The sequence below is a fragment of the Bacillus rossius genome, chromosome 2 (assembly GCF_032445375.1).
Source record: "Bacillus rossius redtenbacheri isolate Brsri chromosome 2, Brsri_v3, whole genome shotgun sequence".
NCBI lineage: Eukaryota > Metazoa > Arthropoda > Insecta > Phasmatodea > Bacillidae > Bacillus > Bacillus rossius.
In genome coordinates this window covers 83875851-83898347 of record NC_086331.1, presented here as the reverse complement: position 1 = coordinate 83898347, position 22497 = coordinate 83875851, and the positions used below count along the sequence as shown (strand labels likewise).

The 22497-nt window shown below is 39.1% G+C and overlaps 1 protein-coding gene across 3 annotated transcripts in view; it reads left to right on the top strand.

The window, feature by feature from the left end:
- LOC134529418 (tau-tubulin kinase homolog Asator) overlaps positions 1–22497 on the top strand; it is a 219619-nt gene that overhangs the window by 83786 nt on the left and 113336 nt on the right. For all 3 annotated transcript variants that reach the window (XM_063363469.1, XM_063363468.1, XM_063363470.1), the window contains 2 exons: positions 2366–2798; positions 18110–18297. In XM_063363469.1, the coding sequence (XP_063219539.1) occupies positions 2366–2798; positions 18110–18297 (621 nt within the window). The remainder of the gene's footprint in view (positions 1–2365; positions 2799–18109; positions 18298–22497) is intronic.

The following is a 22497-nucleotide window of genomic DNA, read 5'->3' as shown; positions in this document are numbered from 1 at the left end:
GATGCATCCTGTAACTAGAGATACAAATAGGCAATGGGTTACAATGATTAATATTGCAGGAAACAAATCAATTATACAAAGATTAAGTGATAAAATCTTAAACAATTACTCTAGGATACTCTTAAAGTACCCACAAAGAAAATAAATATGAAAGGGGTATACACTAATACAAACATTAGTGATTCACTTTTTCTGTGCCTTATATGCTGTTGACTAGAATATGTTACCATTGCACAATAGCCCCATTACACTCATGTATTAACCTTCAAATTTATGCAATATTATAGGGCAAGCACTAGAAGCAATTTCAATTTAAGGAATGACTTGATAAACAACAAACAGGTACATGTACAGTTTTAAAATGCAGGAATCATAAAAGAATAATTTACATAATACTCACCTGACCCAGCATGGCCTCTCGGGTGTTCGTTGTTCAAATGGGTCAAAAGTACAGTGCCACAACGCATACAAAACGTCTATACGAACCCTGAACCATAAATTAGAAAGGTGGTGGCCGAAAAATAATTTAGAACAAAGAGAACATGAGGAAGTAAATTTAATTTGCTACCACCATACATGCAATCAAAAAACAAACATACATACATACCCACCTACCTTGAGGCCATGCCTGGTTTGGTGTTCCTAACAAAACACCCCCACTAGATCAAGCAACGAACTTAGTCTATTGCATCGGCGAGTAGAAGTAGCTGCAGAAAAAAAAACCAACACGACCTCCCCTCCACACATGCGCAGATGTGACTGGGGAGGAAATTTGGGGAGGGGGGCAGACAAAGCACGATGTCAGGAGAGGAGGGAACAAGGGAAGGGAATAAAATACTTTGAATAAAAACCATCAAGTTTCAACTAAAACCAACTTTGAGTTCAAAATGCTAAGTACTTTCAATTACAATTTATTAGCTAGGTAAATAATGGAGAAGCTGGGTTGTAAAGAATAAACAGCACGTCTAAACATTTAAGTTTTTGTAACATAGGCTGGTATTCCAAGATACAAAAATAACGGCTTAGGTCTTGAATGCTACACAAAAATAACGGTTTAGGTCTTGAATGCTACACATATACTCTAACCATATTCCAAGTCCACAAAATTGCTCCCAAACCCTTAGATAGGATATGGCCAGGCCCTTATAATTAGGGAGCAGACTTTGGTGTCCTGTCCATGACCTATCTGCTGCCCAAACTTTTGCACATGCTCAAAGCTACTTTTCCAGTGATTTCGTCCAGATGGCAGACACCCGTGTCTGGCATCATTAATTTGAATATAGTCACTTTCTTGAACATGGGGGGGCATATCAAATGTATAGTTGTGCCAAATGAAACTATGGTAGCGAAACTATAGTGAAATATATTTTGTACACTTTAATAGTCATAACAAAAAAAATTGTAACTTAAAAAGTACTTGAGAAAATTAAAAATGTGGTTCTATTTTTGTGCGATGGTGCTGCTATCTCTAGGATTTTTGCCTTGACAATTGTATCGATGTATGCGAAATGCCTGCTAAAATGCATTGGAACCAATTTCCAGTCTCAAGCAGGGTACTGTTTTTTAAAATGGTTGCCAATCTGTGACCTTACTTGGATTAGGTTTGGACACGTTTGGAATATGGCCTATGAGTTTGGTAGTTTGGTTACATTTATACCCCAACAAGGCAGTGCTTATTCGCTACCGTACCCGAAAGTCTTGGAATACCACCTATAGTGTCTTATGCCTCCAAGGTACAGATAAATTAATTTGTAGTGTAAAATATTTACAGTCTGTTACACAATTTCTTGCCTCTTTAAATAAAATCACAATGTTTAGGTTTCTTCTATGCAGTGTCTATGTCAGAATTTAATTGAATTTAATATTTAGCGAACGTTATTAAATCACCAATTTCTGTGATTATATTACGACCACATAGCAGAAAAACGTATTTCCTCTCTAAATTTTGGTTAGTACTGCAAATATTTGAAAATCTGGCAACTCTATGGGATTATCTAAATAGGTTTTTTGTTCTTTCAGTAGTTAAGATTTATTTCTAGCTGGTTTACACTTGGCATTTTTAATGCAGACTAAACTACAAAACTCACTCAAATAATGTTTACACAGCATTCCAGACTCTGTAAATAACTTGTATATTTTTTGCCCATTTCCTGGTTGCGGGAGTGTGAAGTTGCTCATTACTGATTAAATATGGCATTTTGTAGAAAGAAATATTTTATGTTGTGTGTTTTTTTGTTTAAGATAGGAACCATATTTGGTTAAATCACTTAAACAATTTAAAATAATTCTGAAAATTTTTCGAGTCTGTTACAATTATTTTGAATCTATCCAATATAATATTTTTGTCCATAACTTTTTCTTCCAGATGCTAATTGGCCTTTTTGAACGGTGTATGAAGCGGCGTGGTGTAAAAGAATCTGATCCTTATGATTGGGAGAAGGTGCCAACCATAACGGATAACACAGTTCCACCCATGATCAGCTCCACTCCTGCTGTTATAAGTCGCCAAGCAGCTACGGGTGTGCTGGGGGCAACACGCATAACTGATAACCTTCTGGAAGACAACTTGATGACAAGCTTGGACAACAATCAAGAGAACATTGAGCCAGACAACCGGCGAGAATTGGAGGCACAGCTGGAAAATGTGTGTCGTAGGCGACGGCACAACCTGCACCAAGAACTGACGTCACCCTTGGTCACAGAAACAAACAGAGAGCGTGATAAACTAGTCATTGACAAAAACTGCAATGCCACACTGTCTGCAGTACAGCAGCAAGATAGCAATGTACAGCTGTTAGGTATTAACATGAAATATTTTTCATCCCTCCATATTTGTTGTAAGACTTTGCTCTATAAAAGCATAAATTCATAATATATTTACATTGGTAATGTATGTTAAGGTTGTCATGACCTTGACATACTTCCACAGTCAAGGTTGACAAAAATTCCCCACATGCACTCTACCAATCACACAGCTGCCCAAAACAAGCTGTCTACACTTGCTTCCTCAAAACCTGAGTCCCCACCCCCTTGAGCATGAAATGTGAGATTATAAAAATTCATCCAATGCGTTATCATCATCAAACTTATAGAAAAGCATCTAATGGGAAGTGATAATAAAAGAAAACAAACCATTTCACTTTTAAGATAATTTTTGCAGTTTATTAAATTACGATCAAGAAACCGACCATGGCTGTTGGCAAGATACTTAAAATGACATATTATGCACCTGTTAAATATTTTCTAAAGTCCTTATGCTTCATAACCACCATTAAAAAAAACATATATACTATATATATTTTATAATAACAAATAATGATAAAAATATTGTAACTAAAATACATTCCTCAGAATTGCACACGTTAATACAAATATGAGATGTAAAAATAAAACTTCTTATTTCATTAACAGCCTAAATAGTTTAAAAAAAATAGTAATCTAACACATTATTTAAAATAAAACAATTTTAATTGAGTGCTCCTGCATCAAAGTTCATAAGGCCTTTTCTGTCAATCATGAAAGTTCAACCTACTTATTAACATGCTTGACAACTATCTTTTTCTCGCACCTTCCTAGACTTTAATTACACATAATTCGTAGACTTAAAATTTACCGTTTGTGCACACAGTATTTTCATTAACCCCGAATTACACTGCCTGGCCATTTAACTGTTTCCACTTTGTCTCAGTTTGTAAAGGCAGAAAACATAATTTAATATAATCGCTCAAACTTTTTATGTTTGCAAGACAACTTATTCATAATTGTTCCCTAGCAATATAAACATCCGTAGAAAAAATTCGGGAAATATCTACACATGTTAAATCTTGTTATTGACCCATTAGAAGCAACAGCATGCTTCAGCACACTAAAATCCGCCCTTCCGAACTTGCGTATTTTCCGTGTCCAACGACTTAAATCTATTTGTGTATCGTCAACCTTATTTACTCCACGATGCAGGTGTCCAGAGGCATCCCTCGTAACTCGTGTTGCGAGTTCTTCGCTGTCGTCGTTCGCCGCAGGCAGCTCTGACCTCTGCACTCGTAGCCGGCAAAATTACACCTTAGCACACACTGTCGCTGCTTGTTTGTTCCTCGTCCGTCTTCGGGCGCACTCGGCTCGTTCCGAAAACAGCTGAAGCAGGAATATTTAGCAAGCGTGCCTCGGGAAAGCGCAAATTACGAGATAAATAACATAAAATTATTCAAAAATTTCAAAGAAGAATACTTTAACCAAACTATAAAATTAACAGAAATAAAAATTAACATTACTTAAATTATTAAATAGTAATTAAAAGCAGCTACTAAAATGTATTTAAATACTGATTGCCAACCTAGGGAAAAAGTTACCAGGCAACTGGTAACAATCTCCACCCCTAAAAAAAGGTGCAGTGAAGAAAGTTGGTTTCACGGGTATTCACAATCATATAACTCCTAACTATACATACATATCGTGCCAAGGTCTATGCTAGTGCTAGGAATGTTTCCTTGATTTTTATTTGTTGATAGTGCCTTATGAGTTACTTGCTGCTAGTCTTAGTTGAATTTGAACTATTTTGAAGAAGAACCAATTTTTTTTTTGTATTGTTAAGTGTTCCATTAACTGGCTTATATATTAAATGCATGTTTTCCTTCATATACATACACAAACCATTTTTCTTACACCTTCATTTCACACCATAACACTTGGAACTTAACATAGAAAATAGGCTTTAAAGTAAAGGAATATACTCTCTGAATTAATTAGGCAAAAAACGCATCAAAATTTGTGCATGCATTAAGTTTTTGTAATTGGAAAGTGATATATCTCGTACAAAAGACTTTAGGCTGAAATCACTCAACTATAAATTTTCTCCTATATGTTTTTGCTAAACTTATGTTACGTTCAATAAACTATTGTGAGAATAGACAACATGTTAATTACAACATAAAGCATTGCAATTCAAGCCCTGACTTAATATTTTTTTAACTTTTGGTTCTCTTTATGTTTTTCTCAGTAAGTTATTAGTAATTACATTAGCCAATTTGGCAACACATTTAGAAATCACTATGGATAGTTTGGAAGCAAGCTACTTGAATGGGTCGCCTCGATTTTCAGGTAATTTTTTTCTTTCAGTGGTGTCATCCTATGTATATATGAGCTAGTTCTTTTTTTTTTGTGGATCTAGTCCTAAAAGTTTTGTCTCTTCTATATCTAAGTCTACAAAGATGCCAAATAAAAGTAGGTCTTACCGCATTCCCAAAGTCCTTTGTCTGGTCTCAGTTTAGCGAAATAATTTGAGCCATTGTGATGGTACAGAAGATTGTAAATACAGTAAACTGTAGTTAGTCCAAAGTCCAAAAATCAGAGTACCAAAAAAATTCTGTTGAGAGTGGTAAGAAATCTGTTTTTATTTGTCATTTGCATAGTGTATGTTTTGATGAACCGTGTCAAGTTTTTCTGTGCCCCATGTTTGAACTGATTGGCTGGCAGAGGCAGAAAAAATAGCAAGAGCGAATGAGTGTTTCAAGGTCATAGCAGGTTTGTCGTCATGGTAATGGTGTTGCAGCCAACTCGCAGCTTCCCCTCAGGTTCCGTTAAGGCAGTTATAATGGGCCGTTGCCCCAATCAGTGTCATACGTGCCGTGACGAAACAAGGAATCGATTAACAGTCGAGCAGCTGCAAGGTTACTACCTTTAACCAACCCCAGCAGTAATCTCGGGTGCAGCTTGAGAGTGTGCAGAACTCTCAATCGGGACGGTTGTGTGTCTAAGACTGTGAAGTCCATCACTTTTGTGGTAGGTATTGACCATCTCGTGTTAACATTTGTTATTAGTGGTGTTCTGGGGGCTTGCACCCAAGGTATTCTCACCGAGCAACCACTTTGCTGACTATGGCACTGCCACTGGCAACATCATGACCCTGAGGATATTCGCAAACCTTATGTTTGCCGGGGGCTAGCGCAAAGCTTATCTTTACTACGCTAGCTAGTGACCTTTCCTGGTCATCCCAACCACTTCAATCATTCAAATGCATTGTAAGTCATCCCATCACTCCTATATCCCACCACCTTCAAGACAGTAGGTGTCAGTGTATAAGCACAGAGAGTGATTTTTTTATCACTGTAGGAACATTGATGCCAAAGAAAAGCATTTAGTGCTTATGCTTGAAAAAATGCTTGAGATTTGTAAAATGTTCGAGAAGGGTGTACGGTTTGCTACTTTCAGACCAGAGTTTGGCATTGGAGAAACTACTTTGTATAATGCTAGGAAACAAAGAGATAAATTTACGTTATTGTAACCAGCGATTCTGAGAAAGTTTTTTTCAAAATTAAACTCAACCACACAGTCAGACATCAGGATGTAATTGTGAAACATTCAAATGCCTTTTACTAATAACATCAGAAGATGTGGTGATATCAGAAGAGATGTGAGTTGTTTGAATGTACATTTTGTGGAAATTTAAAAAAAATTAATTATCTCAATCTAGCTATTTTAACATACTACAACAGCTTTATTCATCCTTAAAAAATGGTGCACTAAAAAAAATTATAGTCATAGATTGATTGTCGGTACTTTTTTAATTAATCAGGATTAACTGATATGAAGGTAGTAAGTACAAAGTCAAAGTCAGTAAAGTTTGTTCACGTAAGAAATAGCTTGAAATGGGGGAATTGAGAAAAACAATAAAACGTAAGTGCATAAGAAACATGTTATTTATGTATCTGTAGGATTTTTTCCCTATTTCTGCTGCAGATAATTCTTAAGAGAAAGATGGTCCAGCATCGTCCCCGCAATATACAATTACAGGGACGATGTTGGACCATCTTTCTCTTAAGAATTTTCCAAATATTCTCTATATGAGATAGATCCAGACTTGCTGCTGGCCATTCTAAAACAGGGACTTTTTCGTACATAACCATGTTTGTGTTATCTTCACCATATGTGGCCATGCATTATTGTGTTGGAAAATATATCTTTTCTGCCAAACAATCGCTTCACTGATAGGCGTAGATTCACATCAAAAACACGTATAAAGTCTTGAGCCTTTATCGTACCCATACAAAAATGGAAATTGCCAACCCCATTTGCTGCCATGCAACTCCACACCATCACAGATCTTGATTTAAGAACCATGTGCTTGTAACAGAATGGATAGTTTGGTTCATCTGTCTTCCTAATAACTTTTCGACCAATATTTCCATATGAAACTTGAAAAATGGATTCATCTGTCCCTCAGTACCTTGTTCCCCTGAGATGGAGTTCAGCTGAGATGAGATTTGACCCACACAAACACACCAACATTTATTTGTGGAAGTGAGAAAGGACGTACGTATCACTCTGTAGGATGCTTAGCCACACCTTTTGATATATTGACGCGTAGATGTTTTGGAATTTGTCTTGCCCATATAATTAGGTCTGTGACTGCCAAGTGCCTATTGTTACGAATAAATAGACAAAATAGGCGTACTTCCCAATCCATCAATGCTTCAGACCAGAAGCCTTTCCCGGACAGCTATTTCCAGTTGTAGTGAAACGTTTTATAATACTAAACACTGTGGATTGTATCAAGTTGAACGATCGGCCAATTTGGCTCTGCGAAGTACTATTTTGGTGCTGTATGATATGATTGCATATCGCAAGATTCGTAGCTTGTCCCCTTGCCATGCTTCCGCTTAGCACTGTAACACCCCTCGTGCCTCAAAATTGAATTATTTTAAAAGGAGCCTTGGAAACTTGCTGGATAAAAGAAGTTAAATAAATTGAATTACCAGAGGCGACACGAGGTGGGGAACAAACAAAATTTAGGAACTTCCTGTAACAAGCAAGGAGGAAGTGGGTGGATCGTTAAAATCAATAAATAAAAACTACACGATTCACTTGATCTATAGTTTATTTTTTTTTGCCCTGATGAAGTATTTTGTTTCCATTATTTTACACACAAGAGGTTTTAACAAGTTTCAAAGATTAACAAAAAGAGAAACGAAAATGGGCTAGCCCGCGATTATTTGAAACAATTAACATTCTTAGTTTGAAGTATAAACATTTGCATTATGAGTTTCACACTCAAAATTGGAAGGATCCGATGATTACATTGATAATTAGTTCTATTCGTTCTACATTTTCTTGAGAAAAACACTGGTCGCTGGTGGGTTGGTCATCCGCTTAAGATAGTTCGTAGCTAGGTGAAGGGGAAATGTTGAATTTACATTACCACCCGGGGTCTTCAAACGATCACGTCTGGTAGTCGAAACGTTTCTTCTAATGTGACCCACGGAACAGAAGGGGGGGGGGGGGGCCACGAGATGGGAGCAATCAATCTCTCCCCGTCATCGACCCTGTCAAAACAGGGGAGTTGCCCAGCACGCTGTAGTCGTGGAGTCAGCCAGGGTCTGGAGCTCGCGAATTGCGCGGCAGGACGCGGATGATTTCTTCATTTCAAAAAAAATTAAAAGCTAAAAAAAAAATAACTATTACATTGCAGACGGACTAAACTACTTGAAAAACATTATAGGGATAGCATCCCTCAATTAGGCGACTACATAGTCGGTTGCGGCCGGATGGAAGTTTTGCAAAGTCTCGTCGACTCGCCGATAATCAAACGGTCCGTCTGCAGTCGCGGCGCGAAGTGTCCCGCGGAGAAACGCGTCTCGTAATTAAAAGTAAAACTAGAATCAAAAGTGGAGGGGAGGACTGGGAGTCCGGACCGAAAGGTCCCGAAGTTCCCCGAGTGAGGGCCATAAAAAAGAACTCTGATTGAAGTCTCGAAGCTGGTAGCATTGCGTCGACTTTAGCGCTACCTGTTGAGGGCTGTCTGAAATAAAAAAGGAATCGACTCCCCCAAGCCGTCTGCTTAAACCAAGGGTTAAAGGGCGCAGTCTAGTGCTACACTCTGGCGGCCTACAGGGCAAGTTGGCTGGGTGGTTAGCGAGTTTGCCGCTAGGTGTCGCGGGGTGGTCCATCCTGGCACACACATTTTTTTATGCAAGGCATCCTGGGAGACGGTCGCTGTCTGCTGGGGTTTCTGACCTGTCATTGGCCTTAGGCGAATTCTTAGAACCGAAAGAGAGGGGGGAGGGGAAAGTGCATCGACGCTGAGAACAAGCGTCCATGACGTGCTTTTCGAGGAGAGAACCTAATACGTATTCGTGACCAGACTTACTTCTCTCAGCAGCTCTCTGAGAAGTAGCGGCTTGCAGCCCAGAAGCTGCTCTATGCAGTTAGGGTCACGAAGAGAAATGATATTACAGGCTTGAGGCGTGACTGAAGGCGGGGGAAACGGTAATCTGTCAGCCAGTCAGGGATTAGGCCAGCAAAATATCCGATACGCCGATGGGAAAGGGGCATCAGAGCACTGAGACAAAGTTTAACTCAGAGGAGTACACCAGACTAACAAATTAAAATTACACTATAGTAGAACAAATAAAATTTCCACACAAAAAAAATTTAAAATCATAATAAAAGTTTAAAATATATCGTGTCGAATTTACTAATTAACGGCACATACTTCCCCCCTGAAAGACGGAGTCAGGGTGGCCCACTTGGGCCACCAAAAACCTGGGTTCCAGAAACTTACCCTGTACCAGGATCTACTGTAGTAAACTACTTACAATGGCTAACAATTCTTACGTGTTTAACTAAAAGCTAAATCTTACAGATAACTTATTGAATTAGGGGCGCCCCTTTAAACTAGACAACTTAGAGTAACACTTCTTAACTTAAATATCTTATAAACTAGTACCATGGATTTTTATATTACTTATAATTATGACCTAGGTTTTTTATATCAACACGTTGGTTGAGTATGGCATGCCGTAGTAGGAACGCTGTTCCTTGTATAAAGAAACACAGTGAAGAGTGCCCTCATTTTAGGTTGGGGTGTACTTTCTTCAACTGAGAAATGTGTGCGCGCGCGCGATATTCGCCGGAGCTGGGGTCGGCTAACGCGACCGTGACTGGCGTGAGGTATCGCTGGATCTGCCAGGGGCCATTCCAACGATATGAAAGCTTGGCTGACCTCTTGTCGATCGCCTTGCTGAGTGTGTGTGCTCTGCACAACACTAAATCTCCTACTCTGTAGGGATTGGGATAGCGTTGTTTGTTATATTTTTGCCTGCTTGCCTCGTGGGCCAAGTTCAGGTTTTTACGTGCTCTACTCCAGACTTCCTTAATGTTCCTGGGGTCGTCTGGCAGTAACTCTTTTAACGTCCATTGATTAGAGAGTGGGGTGTTGGGCTGGTATGTAAACATGAGTTCAAACGGTGTTGTTTTGTGACTTTCATGTCTGGCGGAATTGAAAGCCATTTGCAACCACACGAGATTGGAATCCCACCTATCCTGCGAGTTCGCATGGAATGCTATTAAGGCAGACCGGAGGTTTCGGTTGAAACGCTCCGCATGCGAAGGCTGGGGGTAGTAGGGAGTCGTGGTCACGTGCTGAATCCCGTGTGAAAAACACATGTTTTTGAACTGAGTCGATTTAAAGTTTGTGGCATTATCTGAAACAATAATGGAAGGTACCCCGGATATTTTGAAAATATAATTTTGGAGGGCTCGAATGGTGATTTCGGCCGTGGCTCTTCTAACAGGGATTAGCCACACAAATTTTGAGAATGCATCCACGCATACTAGAAGCATTGAATTTCCATCTTTTGACCTTGGGAAGGGTCCCACAAAATCTATGAAAAGTTTTTGCATGGGCCTTTCGGCCACATCGGAACTCAAAAATCCGAATTGTGTTTTCTGGGCAGGTTTGCTCAAATTGCACAACTTGCATAATTTGACCCTCTGGGTTATGTCTTTATGCATTCCGTCCCAGATGAAATGCTTGCGGATGTTTTCAATAGTTTTGAAAATGCCTAAATGTGCGCCTAAAGGTGATGAGTGATAATATTGAAAAATCATGTCCCTGAGATTTTGGGGTAAGGCTATTTTAAAATTCTTACATTGCTGAGTTCTTCGATAAAGAATTCCCTTAGATAGTTTGTGGTATTTTGGGGGTGAACCTGAGTTTATTTGCGCAATTATGTCAGACAGTTGCGGGTCCGAATTTTGGTGGGATCGTAAATCCGAAAAGGCTAGCGGAAAATCTGTGAGCAATGCGTGGCAGGCCATAGGATTGTTTTCCTGAATCTCGGAGTTGGAAGGATTCTCGAACATTCGAGAAAGGGTGTCTGCCACGATGTTTTGTGAACCACGAATATGTTGGATGCTGAATTTGAGAGAAGCAATTTTTACAATCCACCGACCTAATTTGCCTAGTTGCTTCGGATGGGCTAGAAGCCAAGCAAGGGCCTGGTTGTCGGTTTCTAGTAGGAATTCTTTGTGTTCCAAATAGGGCCGGAACTTATCTATGCCGAAAACTACGGCAAGGCACTCAAGTTCGTATACCGAGGAGGCTTTCCTCTCCTGGTGTGTTAGGGTGCGGGAGGCGAAAGCTATAGGTTGCCTGCAGCCATCGAATTCTTGTGACAACACGGCCCCAATGGCCACACTGGATGCATCGGTTTGCAAAATAAAAGGTTTACTTAAATCAGCCATTCTAAGTACTGGAGGGCTAGCTATTGCATGTTTTAGGAAATTAAAAGCTTTGTCCTGTTCTGGACCCCAATTGAAAACGGAATTTTTTTTACGTAGAGCATTCAGTGGTGCTGCATGCTCAGCAAAATTAGGTATGAATTTGGCGTAAAAGTTTGCCATGCCAATAAACCTGGAAATGCCCTTAGCATCTTTAGGGGGTTGGAAATCCTTTATCGCTTGTGTGTGATTAGGGTCAATGGTCACTCCTCGACTTGAAATCAGGTGTCCGAGGAAAGAAATTTCCTGCACTGCAAATTTCACCTTCTTTGTATTAACAGTGAGGCCGGATTTACGTAGTCGCTTAAGGACTTCTTGCAAATGAGCCATATGCTCTTCAAAAGATTCTGAATAAACGACATCATCAAGATAATTAAAAACAAATTTGAATTTCAGGTCGCCGAAAATTTGGTCTAGAAGGCGTGTTAACACTTGGGCGCCTGTGGCTAGGCCAAAGGGTACTACCTTGTATTGATACAGATTCCACGGAACGCAGAAACTTGTGACGTGTTTTGACTCTGGTGTTAGTGGTATTTGGTGGTAAGCCGAATTAAGGTCAAACACACTGAAAAATTTGGCTTTACTGAACCAGTGACATGCTGAATTTAGATCTGGTAATGGCGTCATCTCTACTTCAATTTGCCGATTTATGCGGCGGAAATCGACCACCATGCGGTGACCTTGGCCTTGGTCCTTGGGTACTAAAAATGCCGGGGAGGCGAAACTGGAAGTGGAAGGTTCGATAACATCTTTGTCCAATAAATTTTGTATGTGATCCCGCATTATCTGCATTTTAGGTCCTAATAATTGGTAAGGGTGACACCTAACTGGGGTTTTGTCCAAAAGCTTAATTTCATATTGGGTGAGATGGGTGCGCCCTAATTTTTCACTCAAAACGTCGGGAAATTTACTGCATAACTTCTCTATTTCTTGTTTCTGTTCAAAGTTAAGATGGGTTAGTGAAATGTTATTATCACCTTTAGCCTCTGTGTGAATGGCATTTACTTTGCTCTGACATTTTGCGTCAGGTGACACAAAAGAAACAAAAACTTGGTTGTTAAATTTAAAGTGAACTCTTCGTGCTTTCAAATCAATTATCATGCCTGTTTTTGCAATAAAATCGGAACCAAAAATTAAATCTGTGGCCAAATCATCTGCTACTAAGAATGGGAAAGACCAAGAAAACAAATCGATTTTTACTTTAACAAAAACAATACAGTTTACCTTCAAAGGCTGTTCAGCAGCTGTAAAACACTTTATTTTTATTGGCTCTACCTTTTGAGTCAAACGGTCTTGTTGTAATTTCCTGAATAGCTGGCCTGACACGAATGATCGCACGGATCCAGTATCTATTAGGCCTGGAACTTCTTGTTTTCCAATTATTGTGTTGACGTAGGGCAAAACTGTGGGTATATTAGCTAGAATATTATGACATGTTCTTTTGTCCGTGGTTCGCGGACAATTACATTGTCTGCACATAGGCCTAAACGTGTTACAGTTTTCCGTTTGCTTGTCTTGGCGGGCTTTGTTTTTCTTAGCTCGTCTTTGTTTCAGTTTTCTTCCTTTGTTTTTTCCTCTGTGTGGGGAAGCTGTGTTTTGTTGCACTTTTTGTTCGTAATTTTTATTAGGGCCTTGGTGAAGGGAAAAATTCCTAATGGTTGTTTGGGTGGCTGGCTCAGAAAAAATTTTTTCTGGTCAGCGGTTTACACGTTTTTTGGATTCTGAGAATTTTGATAGTTTGGGTGATAGTTTTTTGCGCGACACTGTTCAATGTAGTGCCCGGGTTTTTTGCAGTACCTGCAGACAGGTATCCGTTCATCTTTATTTTGAGGCTTAGCGACTTGTTCATTGCTGTTTTTGTGTTGCGAATTTTTGTTATAATACTGCTGTTTATTTTCTGTTATTCTGGTATTGTTGTGGGCGTAGACATTAGCTTCTCGATTTCGCTGGTGGTCTGCATATTCTACATTTGTGTTGGAGATGCACAAGCGATCAAGCTCGGCAAAATTTTGTGGTCGGGCCTGAAAAACTGCCCGCGATCTTTCTTGAGGGTTAATTCCATCAAGTATGTTAGAGACTATCTCACTCTCAGACACTCGCAACCGAAGAATTTGAGCGGCTAGTTTGATGTCTGCTATGTAATTAGGTAAGGCTTAATTTCTTTGTTGTAGCCTGTTGTACCATTCCAACCTGATGTTGGTCATCAAACGGGCTGGAATAAAATAATTTAGTATATCTTCGTGAAATTGATCAAAAGAATAATTTTGCTCAATGGCGAGCGTCACTCGCTCGCTCAAGGGTGGTTGTGTAAAGGGGAAAATAACTTCTAGGAGTTCCCTGTCTGGAAGGTTTGCCTTTTGTTTGATTTTGAACAAGTTCTTTAGGAAGTCGATTAGGCTCCTGGGCTCCAATCCTGTGGTTTCCTTAAAATTAGCCAGCAGTCTTTCAACGGGATTTGGTATCTTAGCGTAAAAACTACCTCCAGTTGTCTGATTGAAGGTAGGAACCACAGGTACTGGGTTCGGTGCTAGATTAGAGGCTTGAGGTGTGACTGGTGGAGGTTGAGTTTGGTTTTGAAGTTGGTATACCTGCAGGCCCAATGGCAGGTATGTGGTGGCGGGGCTGGGGTAGGGAAGTTGTGATTCTATCCTGCTACCAGGGTGCACAGGGGCTGGTTGTGGTAGCGTAGCTGCCAGGGTGGAAGGAAAGGCTATCAGTGGTGAAACTGACCTTCCACTGGCCGAGGAGGTGGGAAGGGCTTCCGGAGAGGTATGGAGGGATGAGAAGGCTGACCGGAATTCATGATAGGGGTTGAAAATGGCAGGTGAGGTTGAGGGTAGGTATATGGGTTGGGGCATGTAAACAGGATGAGCTGAGAGCGAATGCGTAGGATAGGCGAAGGTGACATTGGTGCTCGGGTGAGTACCAGTCGCCATGACAGTCGCAGATGGAAAATGAGATGGTGTGAATGTCGAAGTCAATGCCCGGCGACGTGATGTCACGGGGGGTGAGGGTGGTGGGGAGGGTAAAGGAGGTGGGGTAGGGACTGGGCTGCCTCCAGTGTGCATTTGTTTTGGGGGTTCCTGTACTTGACTGTAAGTTACTCCTCCTGCCACTGCCTCTACGGGTTCAAGTGTTCTTTGGTCGATTGCGGCTAGTTTGCTCCGCAATTGGAAATTTAGACCAGGAATCTGTTGCCTACATTTCTCGATCTCCCTTTGGTAGATCCCATTTAATTTCTTAGTGGCTACTAGTGTGAGGTTGGTAAATCTCGTGCCAATATGACTCAAGCGAGTTAGCGCACGTAAGATGTTGTTTTTATTTGTCTCGTCTCGTATAGAATTAGTGTAACTGTGGAGTTCCTGAAATTTATTACAAACACAGTTAAATTCCTCCAAAGAGTCCAAGTCAGCGAGATTAGTGACTTGTGGTTGAATTTCGTCGGCACACGCAGCTCGGAATCTTTTCCGGAGCGTGGCCACGTCACCGAGGATTGACAAACCTCGAAATCGGAGTTCGTACTCCAGCTCGTCACGGAGGAGATACTCCGGCGTGAGCATTGTGTCCCTTTCGTAGGTGGAGCTTGGTCCAGTCTTACGAGGACAGCAAAACATATACACAAAATTTACGTTGATTGGTCAACCAACAAAAACTTAAAACTATGGTTGAAACAGTACCTTAAATTCTACACAATACACTCTTAATTTAACTTAGCTTAATAATATCGTAGTTGCTCCGACGGGTCGGAAGTATGTGCCCAGAATACAAAAAGTTAACTATAGCTGCCGGCAGACGAATGAGTTGGTACGTCTGGTTACGTCCCGCAGAGGTGAGAGACCTCTGGGGCATGTTTAGGAGGGGGGGGGGGGGAGAGTCCGCACGGTCGCGCAAGCACGTACGCGATAAGATGGCACCGACCGTCGGGCGGGGTGAAAGGGGGCAGGGGGGGTGCCTGTAACCTTGTGTGTGTCACGTCTGATAACTGCGCCGCTGTCGGGACAGCTGGGGACCGCTTGGGGACGTCTCGCACGCTACGTGCTAGCCTAAGTCCACACGGAAATTTAACTCAAGATAAATTTTAAATTTTTTTTTTAACTCAATATAACTACGGGGTGTACCAGCGATCAGTTTACAATATTATTACAAAATTGCTATTATCAAAAATTAATTTAAAAAAAAAAATTTTTTGTACTTTTATTTTTATTTTAGATATGCTTATATTATTCAGGTATGCCTATAGACCAAGGAAACCACGCTCTGCTACCAAGTTGTAACACCCCTCGTGCCTCAAAATTGAATTATTTTAAAAGGAGCCTTGGAAACTTGCTGGATAAAAGAAGTTAAATAAATTGAATTACCAGAGGCGACACGAGGTGGGAAACAAACAAAATTTAGGAACTTCCTGTAACAAGCAAGGAGGAAGTGGGTGGATCGTTAAAATCAATAAATAAAAACTACACGATTCACTTGATCTATAGTTTTTTTTTTTTTTTTTTTTTTGCCCTGATGAAGTATTTTGTTTCCATTATTTTACACACAAGAGGTTTTAACAAGTTTCAAAGATTAACAAAAAGAGAAACGAAAATGGGCTAGCCCGCGATTATTTGAAACAATTTACATTCTTAGTTTGAAGTATAAACATTTGCATTATGAGTTTCACACTCAAAATTGGAAGGATCCGATGATTACATTGATAATTAGTTCTATTCGTTCTACATTTTCTTGAGAAAAACACTGGTCGCTGGTGGGTTGGTCATCCGCTTAAGATAGTTCGTAGCTAGGTGAAGGGGAAATGTTGAATTTACATTACCACCCGGGGTCTTCAAACGATCACGTCGGGTAGTCGAAACGTTTCTTCTAATGTGACCCACGGAACAGAAGGGGGGGGGGGGGGTGGGGCCACGAGATGGGAGCAATCAATCTCTCCCCGTCATCGACCCTGTCAAAACAGGGGAGTTGCCCAGCACGCTGTAGTCGTGGAGTTAGCCAGGGTCTGGAGCTCGCGAATTGCGCGGCAGGACGCGGATGATTTCTTCATTTCAAAAAAAATTAAAAGCTAAAAAAAAATAACCATTACATTGCAGACGGACTAAACTACTTGAAGTGTCCCGCGGAGAAACGCGTCTCGTAATTAAAAGTAAAACTTGAATCAAAAGTGGAGGGGAGGACTGGGAGTCCGGACCGAAAGGTCCCGAAGTTCCCCGAGTGAGGGCCATAAAAAAAGAACTCTGATTGAAGTCTCGAAGCTGGTAGCATTGCGTCGACTTTAGCGCTACCTGTTGAGGGCTGTCTGAAATAAAAAAGGAATCGACTCCCCCAAGCCGTCTGCTTAAACCAAGGGTTAAAGGGCGCAGTCTAGTGCTACACTCTGGCGGCCTACAGGGCAAGTTGGCTGGGTGGTTAGCGAGTTTGCCGCTAGGTGTCGCGGGGTGGTCCATCCTGGCACACACATTTTTTTATGCAAGGCATCCTGGGAGACGGTCGCTGTCTGCTGGGGTTTCTGACCTGTCATTGGCCTTAAGCGAATTCTTAGAACCGAAAGAGAGGGGGGAGGGGAAAGTGCATCGACGCTGAGAACAAGCGTCCATGACGTGCTTTTCGAGGAGAGAACCTAATACGTATTCGTGACCAGACTTACTTCTCTCAGCAGCTCTCTGAGAAGTAGCGGCTTGCAGCCCAGAAGCTGCTCTATGCAGTTAGGGTCACGAAGAGAAATGATATTACAGGCTTGAGGCGTGACTGAAGGCGGGGGAAACGGTAAGCTGTCAGCCAGTCAGGGATTAGGCCAGCAAAATATCCGATACGCCGATGGGAAAGGGGCTTCAGAGCACTGAGACAAAGTTTAACTCAGAGGAGTACACCAGACTAACAAATTAAAATTACACTATAGTAGAGCAAATAAAATTTCCACACAAAAAAATTTAAAATCATAATAAAAGTTTAAAATATATCGTGTCGAATTTACTAATTAACGGCACAGCACTTATAATCGCGAATTGCTCACCCTTATATACTGTTTGCATCCTCTGACATCACTCCCTCAGAATTGTGCGCAAAATGGCAGGAATATTCTCGTTCGTTCTACTGAACAAACTTTATTGCGAAGCGCTGTGATTCAAAATGCACCTTTAGACCACCAACTTTCCGTTTTTCCTTGTGACACTTGTACATTGTCTACAACTATGTATAACTATACATTTTGAAACATTTCGATGACCCCGCAATTTTTTATTTACAGAAACCTTAGTAAACAAAACTTCATTCATTGACGTTGACTTTGTATTTAATATCCCACATCTAGTATAAATATATATAATTTATGGTCTTTGAAATTGGATGTGATAAACTGAGATGAGCAAAATTGAAGTTTTTGTCTGACTTGGTGTGTGCGTGTGAAGTCAGTTGTAAATAATGTTTGGTGTCTAAGTTATGTGCAGCAAAATTGTAGATATTTAAGTTATTAATAGTAACAATTTGGAAATAATAATTCATACCAAAATTTTCTCTGATATATTTTAAGACAAAGTACAGGGCTGATAAAAATTTATATTTGCAGGATCACCAAAAAAACTTTCAAATCAGCGGCGTGCAGTTTCAATGGCAGGTGCAGATCCGGTGCAAGAGAAAGCAGTGGCTAATCCTGGTCCAGTTGCTGGGCCTGATAGCCGTGCTGTTGACTATGAAGGGGATGCTGTGATGGCATCTGCAAGAAGTAGTTCGGAAACTCATCATCAACATGCAAAGGTACCATGTTATTTTGAAATCTCAATACTTAATAAAAAAATAATTATAAATTATTTAGAACTTGAAAAACATTTAGAACATTAAGGGGCTTGTATTACCGCCGTTGAATATAATTCTGAATAAAATTTACTAACTGTATAGCTTCAAAATATTTATTACGGTCTTCAGATAGTTATTTGAATGGCTGTCGACCAACTAAGCTATTGTTGCTTTATCCTACTGATAGAAGCTTTTTAGGTGATGAATACCAGATATAATGACAGCTTAGTTCCAATTTAAAAAAAATAAAAGTGGTTTCCTTTAACAGCTGGGGAAGCTAAATAGTTACTTTTGTAGCATTGCATGATTCCTGCCCCCCTACAAAAAAAAAACACTAAGAATGTGTTATGTTGCTTATGTTTTCTTAAGATTTCATAATTTTTTGGTTATTTTTCACTTATTATGCATAGGCATTTAAGGTAAGTTGTTCATGCTAAAAAAAAATCTTAATTAATAATTATTAATTTTGGTTAGGTCTTGCATAAATTTGAATGTATTTTTTAAATTATTTTTTTTCTCTGTATTTACTTGCTCAGTTTAAATTATGTGAAGTAAATAAGTTTATACATATTCAAATATCTTGTGGTTTGTGAGGCTTAACATTTTAGAAGCAAAAAGAAAGAAGGACCAGCGGCATGACACACTGTCGCAAGTAAGTTATTTTTATGCCTCAAATTTGTGCGTTGTTAGAAAAACCCAGCACGAGGCGCATGATTCCGCAGCAATGGACCAGAAGGTTCGATGGGCGCTTTATCACCAGCCAATCAGGTGGTCTGATGTGCCTGTCCAAACTTTTAGAGAAGAAATTTTAGCAGCACATTTTCCCTATATGGTCATGTACCTGGTTCTGTATTGTGATTGGCTGGATGACCCACGGGGTTGCCTCCCTTTGTTTTCACCTTCGTAAGGGAAGGCAACTTTGTTGTACAACTAGTTGTCATTCGACTGTCATCGCTTACGGTGGCCTCTTTGGTAACTCACCACAGATACTATAGAATGGTAAGATGGTGAATTTAATGCCTGTTGGTCAGGGCAAGGTTAAATTTTAACCTTTTTTTTATACCCTTTTAGGACTAAAATAACTAGAAAATGGACCCCAGGCTTCGGGTTCGGCCTAGGGTGATCATATCACCCCTTGGGATATAGTCCCTAATTAACGTACTCACTTAAAATTTTATGTGAAAGCTGTCGGTTAATTTTTTTTTATCAAGCGACAGAATCAGTGTGAAACGAAATTGTCTGTAACTGTACTGGTATGCAAGTTGTAATCCACCATGTAATTTTTTGTGACTAAGGATAAAAAGAAATACTGCTTAAAAACTCTTTTATTTTAAAAAAAACTAAATACAAGCTTTTAACTTAAATGAATAATTATTCCTCACTGTTGATGAAAAGACTAACCTTAAACCAAACCTTCAAAGTCTTAGCTAATATAATATCATAAACTTTTCAAGTGAATCAGGGAATTGTTACTACTCTAGGTTGCTTACCAGGCCAGCCTGGAATGTAACACTTTGATTGAAGGGGAAGCAAAGAATAAACAGCACGTCTAAACAATTAAGTTTTTGTGACATAGGCGAGTATTCCAAGACACCTACCAGATCAAGCAACGAACGTAGTCTAGCGCATCGGTGAGTAGAAGTGAAGGCAATAAAAAACACCAACATGACTTCCCCTCCGCGCATGTGCAGAGGAGAAGGGGGACAGACAAGGCATGACATCAGTTGAGGAGGGAAAGAGGGGAAGGAAGGCAGGTGAAGTATCACTTCAACAGAACAAAATACTTTGAATAAAAACGATCAAGTTTCAACTAAAACCTACTTTGATTTCGAAATGCTATGTACTGTCAATTACAAATACAAATTACAAATAGCTAGGTAAATAATGGAGATGCTGAAGTTTTAGTAATGTGTGGGTGTTATAAATTTTCCTTGGCTTTGTACTTTGTCTAAGAATGTTAAATGAAAATAAAAAAATTAAATAAAAAAAATAAATAAAAAAATTAAATAAAAAAATTATTTTCAGTAGATAGACCTCTTAGGAATAGAATTATATTACAAAAGAGAAAATTAAGACCATGTTAGGTGTAAAAAAAGCTTAAATTCACCTATGCCTGACCAACATAGTGTGTGTGGCAATGAATTTTGAGCAAACCTCAAATGGTTATCTACAACCCAAGTAGCATTACTTGTGGGAATGGAAGACTAAGTGAGATGGTCTAGCAAGAGAATGCTGACAGCTAGGGCATCTCTACTATAGTCGCCGCACGGTAAGTTCATACTTTTAGGAAGCCCTGCTTCAAGCTGGGATCTATTTTCAAGGTGACTATGTATCCTTCCGCCAAATATCAACAATAACATTGCCATGTGGAAAACCATGTGACTACCACATGGCAATGTTTTGGTTGGGTAACTGTCAAATAGGGATGTAATTAATGGATAATAAAATTACACTGCAATTTTTATAACTGGTTAAATTTCAGTAGAAAATGTCATAACACCATGTTTTATAATTCAAATATTAAATATAAAAAAATCTAAGCAAATTTTTATAGTTTAGAGTTTAAACCCAGCGTGGTGCTGTCTCTTCACATAATATCTATAAAAATTAATGTTAAGTTTTACTAAAGAAATTTTGCTGCTTCGAGATTACTATATCACAAAGTGCTATGGTTGAAAGCATGAAAATTATGTCAGTATCATTTATGAAGAATTTAACTTTAAGAAATTATTCAGAATGAGGTAGCTATGTAAACTGTTAGTTTCCTAAAGCCGTGAGTGCCAGGCACATCACTGCCATTACATCGAGAGGTCATTTGTGAATAGAAAATATCAAGTTAGGGTAAATATGTAGTTGGACGGTATTTGTGAAAAAAAATGTTAAAAATCCGAAAATACCTTTATTGTATGCTCTTCAACTTCCTCTTTTCATTAAAAGCGGCGGAGGTAAGAAATTCCAAATACTTTAGAAGATATCGAATTTTAAAATTTCATCATATGTAGTTGAGCGGTATTTGCGAAAAAAAAAAATGTTAAAAATCCGAAAATACCTTTATTATATGCTCTTCAACTTCATATTTTCATTAAAAGCGGCGGAGATAAGAAATTCCAAATACTTTAGGAGATACCGAATTTTTAAATTTCATCACAATACCAGTGCATTGATGTGGCGATTATCATTGTTTCTTGTTTACGTACGAGTATCTACTTTTTTTATTGGATAATGATGTCACGTGATTGTTCGTGATAGGCCAGAATTCAAACGAACCAATACGTGATTATTTAGTTCATTTATTGTTTAAAACGGTGTTTAATTACCGCCTCCAACTTAGGTGAGTTTTTAACGTTTCTAATTTTAAAGTCTTATTTGTTATTTTGATATTGTTGTGCAAGTAATAAGTAACAAAAAAAAATACGTGAGTTATTACTGTGCATCCTTTGTTACGGGTTTGTTAGGTAAGGTCAGTTACATTATAAATAATTTAAAACTAAAGAATAATTAAAATTAATTCACATTATTTTTAATGTCGGCTTAGTTTGAAAGTATTAATAATGTAACTGACCTGACCTAATCAACCATTTTATTAATTACGCATTGACGATTTGCGTATTCACGAACACACGGCAAAATAACAAAAATGGCGTCCCTCGAATGGTTCCACAGGTCTTGTATTGCAAAATTAAAAAATTCGATATCTCCTAAAGTATTTGGAATTTCTTATCTCCGCCGCTTTTAATGAAATGAGGATGTTGAAGAGCATATAATAAAGATATTTTCGGATTTTTAACATTTTTTTTCGCAAATACCGCTCAACTACATATTTACCCAAGTTAGTAACACTTTTCTGGCACTACGAACCGAGTCAAGTATCGGTTAAAGGTTATGGCTAACCAACATGTGTTTTGTAATTAGAGGCATTATTTTCTATCAAGCAGAATAAATTTTAAATTCAAATTCTAAGTTATACATTAAAAATTTCTGTAAGTGTGTATTTTTATGTGTCTATGTGGTTTGTCTCATATAAAAACTATATCACTTAAGTATGTACAATGCAGAAAAGAAATTGTTGCCATAAAAAACTTAACTTAAGAATCTGTAATAAAATAAATATATTAAATAAATCGAAACTCAGTAATAAATTATCACTACCATCAATATTAT